The 15,582-nt window shown below is 37.5% G+C and overlaps 1 protein-coding gene across 3 annotated transcripts in view; it reads left to right on the top strand.

The window, feature by feature from the left end:
* Positions 1-310: 310 nt before the first annotated feature.
* Positions 311-15,582, top strand: part of CRISPLD1 (cysteine rich secretory protein LCCL domain containing 1) — a 41,018-nt gene continuing 25,746 nt past the window's right edge. The window contains exons 1-2 of one of the 3 annotated variants that reach the window (XM_072034513.1): positions 311-511; positions 1,745-2,067. In XM_072034513.1, coding sequence (XP_071890614.1) covers positions 1,810-2,067 — 258 coding nt within the window. In that variant the 5' untranslated portion in view covers positions 311-511; positions 1,745-1,809. Of the gene's footprint in view, positions 512-589; positions 840-1,744; positions 2,068-15,582 lie in introns of those variants that run through there. The other 2 variants (XM_038175036.2, XM_038175037.2) reach the window with 2 other exon arrangements.

Below are 15,582 nucleotides of genomic sequence, written 5' to 3'. Positions count from 1 at the left end.
GCAAGCTGGTACAGCAGCCCTGTGAAGATTAGAAGTGGATCAATCCCACTGTTAGCAAAATGCAACAGGTTATACTACATAAATGAAACATTGTCCCTAGTAGCTTGAAAAAAAAATAAAAAAAAATCAGGATATAAGACTTTGATAAACACAGTGCAAAAATACACCTCTGATGCCTAGTCTTGCTGGGAACAGAAATGAGTGGTTACAAGCTTTTGAGTTCTACTTCATAAAGAGAAGCCTCATGCAGCTGGTCTGAGTCCACAGCAGAATTTGTGGCCTGAAACCTCTTGCCACAGTCACACGATCCGGAGCTCGTGCGAGCATCCAGCTTTTCCTCCTTGCCTTGCTTCAGCAGGAGCGAGGAGGCTCAGCATCCTCTCGCCAGCCGCCGACGGATGGAGGCGGCAGGGGCCGGGGAGGGAGGGGGCCCTCCCGACCTTTTCTGGGCGACAGCTTTGGCGGGACGGAGGCCAGTTCCTGGCGAGAGGCAGAGCTCCCGGCCGCCCAGGTGAGGCCGGCTGCGGGTGCGGGAGCCGGGGCCGGGCGCGGAGCCCGGGGCGCGGAGCGCGGCCCGCCCCGCGGGGTGCCGGGGAGGGGTGACCGCCGCGCGTCACCGCCGCCCGCGATAAATGCCCGGCGGGCCGGGAGCCGGGAGGAAGCGGCGCGGAGCTCCTGGGGGAGGCCGGCGGAGGGGGAGCAGAGGCGTGAGAGCGCTCGGCGGTACCGAGCAGTCCCCAGCCGTGCCCAGAGCGGTCTCCCCAGCCGGCCCCCCGGCCCCTACGTGGGCCCGGCGAGGAGGTGGGCGGCGGAGCGAGGAGGCGGCCGCCGCCGGAGGGGTAAGGGCGGTGGTGGCGGGGGGCGTCCGGGGGCTCCCGCAGCGCCCACCATGGGGGCGCGGGGCCGGGGCGGCGGCGGGGAAGGAGAGCCCCGCGCTGCCCCCTCGTCTCTTTTTTGTTTTCTGCCCAGCGGAATTCTCGCTTTTTAAAATCCTTTTATTATTATTATTTTATTTTATTATTTTTTTTTTTTCACCCCGCGTGAGGAAGGCACCGTGGCTTTCCGACCCGAATCGCGCGGTCACGTAACAGGCGGCGCTGGCATATTGCGTTCTTGGTTGTAGTGCTGCTTTTTTTTTTTTTTTCTTTTCAAAATGTTGTCCGCGCTTTTTCTTTGTTCGGTGAATAGAATAACCCCAGCGCCCCCCACATTTCCTTGGCAGAGTTGAATGACTCTAGTTATATTAGGTACTGCAAAATCGTAAAATGAAAGCCGTAATCACAGTCATATTTTGAAATGCACCAAGAGGGGATATTTTATATCAACTTAATTGTGTTTTCATTTCGCATTTTGGCATGCAATGCAAGCCTTTGAGCATTTTTGCTTATAAATTCCAATACTGCATGGCTGCTTATCTACTGTCTAATCTTCATTGAAGTCTGGCTTCTTTTAAGTAGATAGGAAAAGCATGCTTTTTTGTATGCAGACACTGAAATGTGCATACCAGTGTGGTATACAAAAGCTCTTGAACAAACTGAAGTCCATATACTTGAAGATAAGTTATCTAAGCAAACAGCAGTGTGTACTGATGACTGTAAATGACATGTAGAGTTCTGGTTTCTTCCTTTAAAACAACAGTGGCAAGCTCTGTACAAGCTACAGTTTGACTTTTGTTGCTTAATAAATTCATACAGGCCAGTGCTTCAACCTCCAAATTACATTACTCTCTCTTCTGCATTTGCAGCCAACAGACCTGGAAGAAAGACTTTGTCTTGGAGCTAACTCCTGAGCATTCTGAGATCATTCATCATGAAGTATGTAGTACAGGAATGGCTCAGAGTAACTACCTTACTATTCATAGCTCAAGCAATTTCTGCAATGGTTCTTCCCAATGCCACGCTCTTAGAGGAACTTTTGGAAAAGTACATGGATGAAGATGGTGAGTGGTGGATCGCCAAGCAGAGAGGGAAAAGGGCTATCACAGACAGTGATATGCAAAGTATCTTGGATCTTCATAATAAATTACGGGGTCAGGTGTATCCACCAGCTTCCAATATGGAATATATGGTAAGAAAAAAATGATAGTGACATGCAGAAAGAAATGTTCATAGAATAGTTACTGTCATTTTATAAAGCAACAAACTTTCAGTCTTAGCTTGCTTCATTGCTCCTATAAAGTGCTTGCTCCTTTTTTGTTTTTTTTTTGTTTATTGTACAGGGGTGCACTGTAAGAAAAATGGCTGTTTGTGGATCCTGTCATATTCTGCTGATATCAGTGGGTTTAAACTATCCTGGGTCTCCTGAATTTAACTACCAATTCTTCAGCATAAGGGACTAATTTCTAAAATTGCTTTATTCAAAATAATTGATGATGGTCTGTGAGGTTGCCATCTGAGAAAAGTACTGAACTATGAAGCTTCTAAATAACATGGATTCTCTCCCATGCTTCTAGGTTGGATGGAATTTCTGAGCAAAAAGAGGCTCCTGTAAACAATAAAATCCTCTATTTGGGTTGGCATGTGGTACTAGACTGGAGTCCCATATGTTCCTATATTTAGTAGATTAATAATGTAATACAGAATTTCTTTTTTTTTTTTTTTCTATGTTTTGTTTTGTTACTTGTAGACTTAAATCTCCCACGTTTTTGAACTTTGATTTTATGCTATGGGTTAAGACTAAATATATCTCTCCTTGCTAATTAGATCAAAACAGGTTGTTAGAGCTTTTAAGAAATCCAGAGTTCTGACAAGAATGGGTGTCTTTTCTTGTTTCTGTAGGAAAAACTCAAATCTTCCTGCGTCCACAGCACGTATTTGTTTATCTCTCCATGCATAAGAAAAATAGCATGACTATAGGCAGGGTTTTTAACACCAAGGTTTCCTAGAACTTGTAATTATAAGATCATGACAGGGGATCATATTAACACACTTCAAGATTTAAATGTCTTTCCCAGCTTGGAGCATTGTCTCTCTCAGCTTGGAGATGTGAGAATGTATGTCCTGGAGAAAACATGTTTGCTTAAATCATCAATAAAGGTAGTTTAACTGTATTTTACCTATATGAATATTATTATATTAGGCTAGAAGTTAGTACATATTATCTCCAAACAAAGGAAGGATAATATCTTAAAACCTGTTAACACTTTCAGTTACAATTGACTACACATCCTTAAACTTTATTTTTTGTTGCGACTTTCAGACCTTTCTATAATGTGGATTATATTTTTGTTCCCAAAAACACAGGTTGATTTGTTTCTGATTAACTTACAAAAAAGCTCTTCAGCCTCTTTGTAAAATGAGAATAGAAGACTGTTCTGTTTTCCCATGTTAAAATATTTCCTGAGATTATAAAAAAGGGTAGTTTTAATTTATTTTTTTAGTTAATCATCTTTTCCCATTCCTAATGCCATTGTATATTTGACTGTGATATATATGTCTTAAAAAGAAGAATGTGGATGTGCTCATTGGAGTTAGATTTTATTTATTTATTAGTGGCTGTATTCTTGAAAGATTCCTTCTGCACTGCACAGTTTGTCCTAAATTTTGTGTTAGGTCTGTATCTGGAGCAAGCTTTTTCTTTCCATGCTCCCCAATGACTCCTGACCCAGAGTAAAAGAAAAGAGAAAATATTATCTGACTTTAATGTAGAGATATTCTTGTGGAGAAAGGGTGGAGGAATGGGGAAACAGCAGAAGAACAGGACAGCCACTTTCAAGAATTGGAGTAAATTGTAGCACAATTTCTGAGACAATCTGTGATTATGATAGGCAGGAATTTGGGATTTGTGAAGACAAAAGGTCTGTGACTGGCTGGCCAAAGGGATGGAGATGTGTTCAGGGGCTAAGAACACACTGCTCAAGCTATGAGAAGAACCTGGAAGCAGGCTGAGAGTCTCCACAAAATGCTGAGGAGTCAGTAGTATGGATAGTTTGATGAACAGTTGTAGCTGGGGAAGAACTGGGACTGTTGGGACAGTGAAAAATTGGGAGTAGGAGTTCGTGGAGGAATTTTTAGAGCACAGAAAATTGGTAAGAGACCACTTGTAAAGATTAAGGCTGGGAGGGAGTGGGAATGGGGGTTTATTCCTGGAGGAAGCCAGCATTGTGAGCCATGAGGATGGCTGAAGACACTCAAGCTCTGCTGCTTGAACAGAATGGTTGTTTGCACATCTACTTTATGATACAGTTTATGATTGCATGATTGTCTACCTTCTTTTCTAAATTAGATGTAATAAAGGAATCAGGGCTGTTTTATTGTTTAATAACTCAAAATTTCAAGTACAAAATTATAAACGGTGTGAAGTAAAAGACTAAATAACAAAGAAGCAGCAATAAGTGATAGTTCACTGAGGAAGCTTGATCTGGTTTTGTGCATTCAATTAAAAATTACCTGGAAAAGCTCATGTCTGGTCATTATCATAGTACATATATTCAAGAAATAAGCTACAAAGTCCATTTGGTCATTTCAGAACTTCTGATTCTGGCATTGAAGCTGTACAATTATTAGTGCTATTTTTGTCCATAACTGAATGTAGATAAATGCATGTCGTGACACTTAATAGACACTTTATTTTTTATAGACATATGCTAATGTATGTACAAAGGCCACCCTTCTAGATAGAAATAAACACTCTTACATCTGATTTTACAAGGTTCTATGCCCTCTAAGTCAGTTTCATGGATGACAGAAAGACCAAACAAGCAAGTGTTAATGGAATTAAAACTGTATTTAGCTGCTTTTTTTTTTTTAAATAAAGGATGGACATTATTTGGTATCTTTATTTTTTATTATATTAAAAAAAAAAAGGTTTAAGCATACCTGTATGACTTATTATATTTTTTTTCAGTTTTATTAGGATACGTCAGATCTTACCAAATCAACTTCCAGTGTCCCAGAATAAGGAAAAAAAATCCCTCTAAATCTTTCCCCTATGTTTATTAAGCTAGATAAGTACAGTTGAAACACTTTTATCTACTTTTGGGGTGCTTTATAGTATAGAAATCCTGGCCAAAAAAAATAATCCTACTATGGGCACAGCCCCATCATTATAAGCAGCCCTTTGTACTCATACAGCCTCTCCTTGTAAACAGAGCTAGCACTGCTTGTAGAAATTTTAGCAGTTTTATGAATCCAAGGAGGTGATCAAGGTTCACGTGCTACGCCTGAATCTTATCTCTCTACAAGTCTCCCATATAATTTAAAATCTTCCAGTGTGCTTGGAGCTGTGAGATGGTGGGAGCTGTGTGCTCTCCTTGTACTGTTTGTTTGTTGCAACTAAGCTAACCTAACAAGCAGTTCTGGCTGAAAATGCCTCAGTCCCTCTCCTGCCACTGGTCAGGTATCTGAGTTGATTATGAGATTGATTCAACTATGTGAAGAATCACACAACTTTTTTTTTTTTTTTTCCCTCTTTATGGTGTTAATTTTCTGCCAATGTGAGTTATGGGACTTGCTCTCTATATGGCTGAATCAGGTGAGTACAAGTACTGATATAAGAAGAGGGTGGGAGTGTACAGTGCTAAGGATTGAGAGTGTTGAAGAGCCACACCTTTGAGTAGAACCTACTGGTCATATGCTTTGCTTGCAAAATCTGGCCATACCTTTGAGAGAACTGCAGGGCTAACACCATGTTTTGGTTTAAGTTGTGTAGAGGAGAAAAACTTTTTACACCCTATATTTTCTAACATACTTTTGCACAATATATTCAGTGAGTAGATGATACAGAGTAGAGACTGAAAAGTATAAACCATAACATGATACTCTACATCATACAGCACACTACAGTTTTGATTTAGCTTCAGTGATAGATATATGAGATACAAAATAATATCTCTCTGATGATACTGGCATGCCCAAGGACTACTTTTGTAGTCCTTGGGCATGCCAGTGGCTTCCATTATAGTTGAGGACAGTCTGCAGCGTATTAGATCTTGATTCTATTAAAGAAAATGTTGAATTACTGATTTTTCCGTATGGCTGTAAACCGTAAAGAAACTTGAAAAAGGAAAAGGGCATGAGATTATTGTAATTCAGAGACCTAAAGTTACTAACTACAGTAGATTTCACAGTGGATGTGCGTAATGAACAGAACATTCTCATGGTTGTCTGGCTGAACTTACCGGATGAAAAGTTCATCTTCCCAAGTATCATGGCTCTGGTGGTGAGCAGTAACAGATTCCTAGGGTAAAAGGATAAGAATAGAGCATGCAAGCAGGAAAACTTATGCTTCAAAAGCTTTCAATTTCCAGCAAACAACAGCTTAGGGACTTTTCTAAATCTGCACTTTTTGTTTCCAGTAGTCCCAAAAGGGATTTTCTTCTATGAATCTAAATGCTTTTGAGTCCGTTTGTATTCTTTGCGTCTCTGATATCAAATTGCAGAGCTTCATAAATTATGCAATATAATACATGAATAAGTATTTTTTTCCTTTAAACCTATCTTTTTATTTGATACTTTTTTTTTTCCTCTGTTGTGAGAAATAATGCAAAATTAGTAGCCTTTTAGCATATTTGCAGTGGTCACATCTCTTACATCTACTTTTCTTGAAAACCATTCCACCTGAAAAATCTATTTCATTTTGTTTTGCTTCTCTATCTGCTATGGTTCCACTATTTTATTTTGTACACAACATAAATTGTTAGTAATTAAGGCGTACTGCGGATTGAAATAGTTGTCTGTTTTTTTCTTTATTTGCTTATTAATTTTGAATATTCTTTTGCTTGGCTAAGCTAAAGGTATCACTTTGATAGTGCTATTCATGATGGTTCCAAGATCTTTTCAATATGCTATTCCAAGTATGTTATTTACTATGTTATATCACATACATGTGATAACATATATGTACAGATGGCTCTCGTGTCCTCATGGTTTCACATGCATTGACATTGAGTGTTATCAACTATTTGTCTTCCTATCACTTAGTATTAATGATTCTAATCACTACTACTTTCGATCACTTAGTGATCATCTCCATCTTTTATTTTCCCATCTCCCTCTTTTTTAAACTACCATAAGTATTTAATACCATCTTGCACTTCCATGTCTTGGGCTGTAATGGAAAATGTATGTGGCAGAGGAATAAGGATACATCTTTCAGGAATTTTACAAAGTGATCGCTTATTCTTCAATTTGTTTTCTGTCTTTTTATTACATTCTTCATCTCATGATAGCATTTATTTATTTTTTTTAAAGAACTTAGTGAGGAACTTCATAAAAAGGCTTAACTATACTTAGCCTGTTTTTTACTTCCTGTTGACACCTTCAAAGAAGTCCAATAGATTTGAAAGGAATTCACATTATCCATATATTTATTTTCTTTATAACTTGTCCTATCAAGTCATCCCAGTAGAAGCCAGTTTCTGGTCTGCAGTTTCTCAGGATCCATTGGAAGCCTTTTAAAATATGAACACCCATGTAATGGCTTTTGTTAGTGTGGTACTGAGACCATTTTAGAAAAAGAGGTTGTATGCCACACAGTAATTGAGTGGTTTCATAATCAAGTTCTTCCAAATTCTTGAATGATATTGCCAGTCCTGGTGACTTGATAATGTTAATGTTATAAATTTCACTTAATGCTGCTTCTGTTAGATCATGCTTTCCTAGAACTCTTCCTTCAATGCTGTTTTTGAATTGTCAACATTACAACTTAAATGGGAAAAAAAAATCTTGAGGTTATGATGATCAGCTTGTTATGAGAATGTATGGCAGGTCCATGCTGTACTGATGTTTATCCTGTTCTGTGCAGTTAACAAGTGCTCCTTAGTAAAGAAAGGAGTACAGAACATTTTTCTACATGGTGTGCACAAGGATTAACAGCACTTCAAAGGGAGCAGAGAGGGATGATATTTCCCTGGTGATGTTCCAGGGCACACGAGTAAAATTATACCATGCTTTTAATATTTCCCATCCCAGGCCATTGACCCAGCATGGCCTTAACTTCAGTCTCTTGGATAACTCTGGAAAAAAAGTTTGTACTAGCACTGAGAACTGAAGCAAACTGCTGATGACTCATTAGTCTGACCAGAGCAATGTGCTACTGATGCTCTTCTGCTCTGAGGCTGATCTGGTGTCCCTGGCAATTTCTGTAGTGTGCTTGGTCTGTCTGCTACTTCCTGGCCTCCCCTGGCAAATACATGACCTTTAAGACAAAAATGGGAAATGTCATGATTTTTTGTACGCTTGCCAATAATTTTGGAGTATATAAAGCAGTACATTTTTTCTGTGGTTAAAATCCTTACTTGGTAAATTGATTTTAGACAGTGTTCTGCACTCTACTGCCATCAGTCCCACCCTTACATAAATATCATAGAAGAGAGTGTTACCAAATTAGGAAATCAGTATTGTTTGTCCTTTCAAACTGTGTCGACATGGAAGGCCTTATTCTACCTTAATCAGTTAGACTAGGTTTTATTTCATTGTTAATAAATTATTACTGATTTGTGAAGTGTTAATAAAACTTGAAATACTTATTTTAGACACTGTCATTACATAATTTCCTGACCACTTGGTCTTTCTAACTATACTTCTGTAAGTAGTATTTGTATATCATGGTCTAAATTTACAAAACCTTTATTTTATTTTATTTTATTTTATTTTATTTTATTTTGGAAATTTCAGTAGTGAGATTATGCCTTTAATAAATTTAAACATATTCATGAAAACTGCATTTTTTTCCACGGTTATGGTCAACACTTTAAAAATAGTCATCATTGGTTGGATAAGGTAAGTTGTTTGTTCCTTTTATTTTAATCAGCTGTGCTCTGCAAACTAGGACCCACCAAAAGTAAAATTTATAAAAGCACTTTTGATTAATGAATTTTAACACATTCTATTTTAAACCATTCTTTTGGTGTTCAGTCCTTAATTTCATATAAATATAAATATTTTCCCAAACAAATGAAAAAGTTAAATAGCTCATGCAAAATCCTCATTTCATGCATATGCCTTTTCTGTACTGAAAAATGTTTAGGTTTCCAGATTGGTAGGCAGTATATTTCAACCTGGCACTTCTTGGCACCTAGCCACACTTTTAATTTTGTAATTACTGTAATTGAAGAACATCAAGCAAGGAAATTTTTCCTTATTTCATTATTTTTTAGTTGTCTTTTAACAAGATCCTGCCAATACGTGCTAGAGATGTCATTGATCATAGGAACACGCTGGCCCATCGAACTCTTGTGTGGGTATTAGATAAATATCATTCATACCATAGTGGCTGATTTCAATTCCTGTTTCAATAGGGATTGAAATTTCAGCTATCTTATGCTGCATTTAAATCATGATCTGCATAAGTCTGGATTTAGCAGTTTCTCTGCACGTATCTATCAGCTCTCAGCTGACATTTCCTGTCTATAACATACTTAGCTACAGGACTGAAATTTTCTCTGGAGCCAGTCTCGGTGCTTCAGCACATGGAGAATTGAAATAGCATTAGGAAACCTAGAGGCCTTGTAGTGAACATACAGATTTTGATGAATTTTTATGTGCTTAACGATAGTACCCTGTTAAAATTCCTGGGCATTTCTGATGAAACCCTTACATGTCTTTGTCTAGTTTGTCTTGTCCATTTTGCCAAAAATCCTGCAGGGATGCTTGGTTAAAAACAATTCATATTCCTCTTGAGCAGAAAACCTTGGTTTGTGGAATCCTGTAAGTGGCCAGAGAACACTTCGTGTGCCAAAAACAGAGCAGCCCTTTTCAGTGTGAACCTGTCTTCTTTCCCTCTGGTTTTCCACTTTCCTCCTCCACTTCAAAGGCTGGTGGAAGTGCTTCAGCCTCTTTGCCTATGCTCAGAGTCTACTGACACTGCATCAAAGAGCACAGTGACGTTGACTTACCGTTTTATTCTCTCTGGCAATTTTAGCAAAAGATTGTGCAACGTGAAGTGGCCAAGAAAGCAAGTTGGTAAGTCCATGCTATAAATTTTATTGATGTAATGCCAACAACAACTAAGCAACTCCAAGTGAAGAAACTGAAAGTGGAAAGTACCAGAAAGGCTTACTGTCTCAAAGTTTATAGGAACCTTCCCATAATAAAAATAATTAGCAACACAGAATAGATACTGTTCATCCTTTATTTTACTGTTAGAGAACTTATCCACCTCCTTTATCAAAAAAGATTATTAAATATTAATCAGTAGTAACAGAATCAGAGCTTAAATATAAAATCTAGACTGAATACAAAAAGAATCAATGAGATTATGAAAGTAACTCCATGTAGCCCTGCCATCTTCATGACCTCTGTCTGGGCATCTGCTTTAACTTAAGATTGTTTAATTGGGAAAAAAAAAAAAAAGATAAGAAGATATTATTCCTTACATTATGTTATTGAAAAGCTAGACATGAATTTAGCACATTATCTATTAGAAATAGTTGTCAACCTTAGATTTGACATGAACTAGAGTGACTTTAATAGAAAAACATGACTCATTAAGACTATCTTCTGTCTGGACAACTTTTACTTTATTATGATGGCTTTTTTATGACGGAAGATAGCATTAAATCCAGAATTTTGGCTGGGTTTCAAGAAAGAATGATGCCTAATACATATTGCAGTATAGGTGAATTCCATGTTGGCTTTCTGAATGGTTAGGTACTTTTCTATAAGACATTTTTTAACTCCCTTCTTTTAGATTTTATTTAAACATTTCTAGCGGTAGGGCTAAGTCATATATGATCACTGTGTGATCTCTGACAGTAAGTTCCATTCACTTCTGCTCTACTAATGTCAAATCACGGTGGTCACCTTTTAAAAGCCAACATTAATTGTGACATATTTGACATACTGCGGCTAATTTTTGTTCAAAGTCCAGGAAATTCTGTAGCATCACTAAAACTGCTGCATGAAAGCAATCAGTTACAGCTAGTTTATGGTGGTAATGAGTGCTAGGATTTGAGGTAAGGAGCTGTGCTGTGGTCAATGTATAATTAGCTATACATATTTATGAATACTACTTGTAATGAATATGTGTAATTCATATGTTGACAATGGACAAAATGCAGAAGTCAAGATCAGTTTGCACATTGCTATTGCTTCTTTTCCATTCATGTCAGAATATAGAAGTGAATAGATGATTTTTAGTCATCTTCTAATAGAAAGTCTTTATGTACTGCGTTTAAAAAGTAGCCAAGTAAATGCAGTGTGTCAGAACACCCTGGAAACCTGAATATTCCAGCAAGGTTTTTTTTAACGCACTTAAGAGTACACACAGAATTAAATGTGATTAGTCATGTCTGCTCATTCCTATTCCTGGTTTTTACTTTTTGAACACAAAAAGCTCAAACACATGAAACTCTAGTAGAGATACTTCTAAATATTAGTGTAATTTATTCAGCATTCAGGAACAATATTTTTGGCCTCGTACTGCTTTCCTGTTTCCAGGCAAAAGCCGCAGTTTTCCTGCTTTTTACTCTTTTCCAAAAGAGTAGCTGAAACCTCAAGGTCTATTCAGGGATCTCTGCCCAGTTTAAAGCTCTATAAACTCTAGTCAACCACATGGTAGAATGTCAGGTTCTTACCATTTTATTTCTAGATACTCTATCTTCCTATAACAGAAAATGGATGCCTTTCTTTCTAGTGGGAAGTTTAATTTACTTATCCCTTTCCTTGTGTTTAGGGGAACGTGCTAGAATGGTTGTTTTTGTATTTTCAAGGAGAATTGTCAATACTCTTGAGCTTTTGTGCTCGCTCTGTGTACTAAGTAAATGACTGCAAGCTAACATGGAGTTTGGTATTTTCAAACTTAAATGACTGAAGGTGAGCATCTCAGTTGTGTGATAGTAAGTGACTTTTCAGATGTGTTGAAAAGTCATTAGTTTCTACAGATTTCCCTCAGAAGCCTAAGTATGGATGAAAATGCCTCACCTAAGCTTAACTGAAAGTGAATCTAAAGAACTGCCAATGCCTGCCAAGAAGAGATCATATAAAATCAAATATCAAGTGTTTTTTTTGACCCAGTAATTAATGAGCGTAGTGTACTGGGGGAAGTAGTAGGTGTCATATTTTTGACTCTGGAATGGTTTTAACACCCTCCACCTGGTATTTTAATGAGTTGAAAGTGACAGAAGCTCACAGTTAAACTGGCAGAGGATCAAAAGCTTTAAGCCTATCCTCTTTCTGTTAAGCACGTAGGTTATGACTTGGACGAGCAAATAATCCATTAATCAGGGCACGCATTGGAACTGGTGTAGAGAACACAATCAACTTGTAAGAACTTGATAAGCAATGGTAATGGCCTAGAATTAACATGATGAAGTGCAGTAAATTTAACTGCAAGATACAGAGTAAGTAGGAAATTGAACAGGTGGAATACAAAGAGTAATATGTAGAGGTAACACTACAGTAAAAAGATGCATGAGTTGCTCTTAGTTACAAAATATTATGAAGCAAGAACATATGAAAGAAGGTGACTTCTTTGCGTGAAACTGGTGAGACCTTGTTTGAGGTGTGGTGCCCACTTTTGGTCATTTTTTTTAGGAATGGTCTAGTCACTCCAGAGTGAAAGAAAGAGATTAATGGGACTGATTATAAACTCATGTGTGATTCATGGTGAGGACTGAGGGAGTGAAATAGCTGAGTTTGTTTAATCTGGGAACTAAATAAAGGTTGTTACAGGAAAGTGATTTTTTTTTTAAATCATCTAGCATTGCAAGGAAGGAGGTTTACATTGCATACCAAGAAAATTGTCTTTACTCTCACAGTCATAAAACTCCAGAAGAGAAATACAATAAAAATTATTCGGAAACTACCATTATTACTTTTAATAATAATAATAAAAGTGGATAATATGCATATATTATACTCTGGCTCAGTGGAAGAGCAGTCAACATCAGTCTCTTGAAGTCATTTTCAGATGTAGCTTTTTGTTATTCTGTGATGGTACCATGCAGCTGATTTCTAGTTCTTAAGTGTATTTCTGGTTTGTTTGTTCATGGTATTTTTTAATCAATATTTCATCTTTCTTTTTTTTTTTTTTTAATTTTTTTTCTTTCCCTTCTCACTAGTCTTAAAGAATACAGTGCATTCTATCTTCTATCAAAAAATAAATAAATACCCATACTGTACTGTGGTATTTACTTTACTACTCTCTCCCTATATTTAGAGTGTATATAGCAATGAGGTATTTATACTATGCCATGGTAAATGTTTACTTTCAGTGGTGCCCACTGTACTTACTTTTCCATCTTTACTAAGCTTAAATTTTAGCTCTTTTTTTCTTTCCATACAGTCCCATTCTATATGATTCCCCCCCCCCCCGTTTTCCTATATCCATGAAAATCTCTCCAGTTAAAATGTTACTTTTTATTATTTTTATTATTTTATATATTATATATATATATATATGTTATTATTATTAATATTAGTTTTTATTGGCTGGTGTAGATGTCTGCATCTGAGATGGTCTCCTTTGTCAAGGGTACTAGTCAAGGGAAATGAGAATTTCCAACACACAACTCATCTCAATTAAAGGTGTGTAGCTAAAGCTATCTGCCTCTGTAGATGCTTACTTGTTTATGTAACTGCAAAGGTAACTTAGGTAATTAGCTCAGATGTAGGTATCAGCTTTGAGGCTGTTTAAATTCAAGGGAGGTTAATCCCAGCCAATGTGATTAGTTTGGCTGTTGATAAATTGTACTTTAAGCTGTGATATCCTTCCTCACTGAAACAGCTTTTCCACAAGCAGAGCATTGGTTTCAGTTTACATGCTACGTGGACACTGTGTTGACACAGGTTGAATAACACAATTTGTAGTCCAATCTGTAAAGTTAATCCTTCAGTTGTGGTTTATTTTAAGGTGATACGTTGTAAACCAGGAGAATTCAGAAAATCTGTATTTGCATGCAACGTGCCTGCTGCAAAGCCTTTAACTTTCTGGGAAAGGAGAGTCAGCAGCTGGAGTCACTAACTGCTGTCATCATTTAGTTTAATCTACCACCCTGGTTTTACCCTCAGTTAGCCTAGCATAAGTTTTGTGAAGCTCTGGTAGTGCTATTGGTACTCTAGGTTTTACCAAGATGCTGACAAAAGCAAGGCTTGTGTTAGTGAGTGTTGTGGTACAATACGAGCAGTATTGCAGAGCAAGAGAATTGGTGCTGAGTACCATTCATGTTCTCTGCATTTCAGGGGTCATTTTGAGATAGGTCTTACCTGTTTGTGTGGACTGAACTCCCATTAACAACTGCAAAGCATTAGATATGCTCTTGGAACATAACTCCTGGCATTCTGTCTAGAAGGAAACCAGTTTGTACTTTAGCAGTGCTTTGTGATGTACAGTAAGTGTAAATGTCATGTACAATAATAGTTTTGCATCAAATCTCTTTCCTGATCTAGATTAAAATGCTGCTGTAGAAAAACCCTAAGTCAGACTAAGCTCTGTCATGGTGTATGTGATGGTATGGCAGTCTAAAAAAACAGCATAATTTCCTGACTTAATGGAAGGGAATATTTTAGGTAGCAAATCTATGTGAATGCTAAGAGATGCAGCAGAAATTGTATAAATAATCATGATGCTCAGATGATACATAAGTTGTCTTCCAAAGCTGAAACAGGAAGACAGTAAAATAAACAAGCCAACTGAGATCGTGGGACCGAAGTATGTAGAGCTAAGTGTTTTTTCCTCTTACTTGAAAAGTTGACTCTTGCACGGGCTGGAAGTTTAGCCAATGCCTCTGCTGTCCATACTAGCTCACATATGTTTGCAATAGCAGTTTTAATGTATGAGTACACTGATTTGGATAGCAGAAGCATCTGAGCAATAGACCATGCCATCTTGTCAGTGGTAGACTATTTGGAATAGATAATGAAATCAAGTCTAGAGCACCACTGAACCTTGAGCTAAGGGTTTTTGTATGTGGATGAATTATACTGTGAGAGGACTATGCTTCACAGGAGTGATACCTGAAAAGTTAATATAGACCTTCTCTGTCACACAGGAGGATACAAGAGTAAAAGGGAAGTGGTTATGCTGGTAACTTTCTGCAGAGAAACATGTTCTTTTGGATGACTAAAAGCTATTTTCCAGCATTTGAAATCTCCCGAGTGTATGTATCTAATTAGAAGAAAAAAAATTTATTGCAAGGAGGTGAATTACTTGTGAACTTAATCATGTTGATATGACTAGGGGGTTTTAGGAACAGTAAATTTGGCAAGGTTAAAAGCTAAAAGATAGTATTTTGATTAAGTTTCAAACAAGCACTTGCTTGAATAGCAGCAAACTCTACTATGCCTGTTTTGTTGTTGTTATTTTTCTCATATACTTCTGAATTTTGCACTTTCGTCTATCAACAACTGAAGCACACTGAGTACATATAACACGATCAGAATCACTGTCCAACCACTCAGAACACTGCCAAATATTTCAGTTTATTCAGTGAAACGCAGACATGCTGTCATGAACAACCTAAACTTAATCAATCTACTATGCCACCAAAAAAAAAAAAAAGATAAAAATAGCATGATTTGTTTCTGTAGAGGAAGTGGATTCATGGATGTGTTCATCACTTGGAAATAGATCAATAGGCAGTAATTTTTTTGTCCAAAATGGGAGGAAGAATGAGGAAGGAACATCATCCTTTGCCTTCATAAG

The sequence above is a fragment of the Anas platyrhynchos genome, chromosome 2 (genome assembly GCF_047663525.1).
Source record: "Anas platyrhynchos isolate ZD024472 breed Pekin duck chromosome 2, IASCAAS_PekinDuck_T2T, whole genome shotgun sequence".
NCBI lineage: Eukaryota > Metazoa > Chordata > Aves > Anseriformes > Anatidae > Anas > Anas platyrhynchos.
The sequence above is the reverse complement of the archived record's forward strand: the minus strand, read 5'-3'. Positions and strand labels throughout refer to the sequence as shown.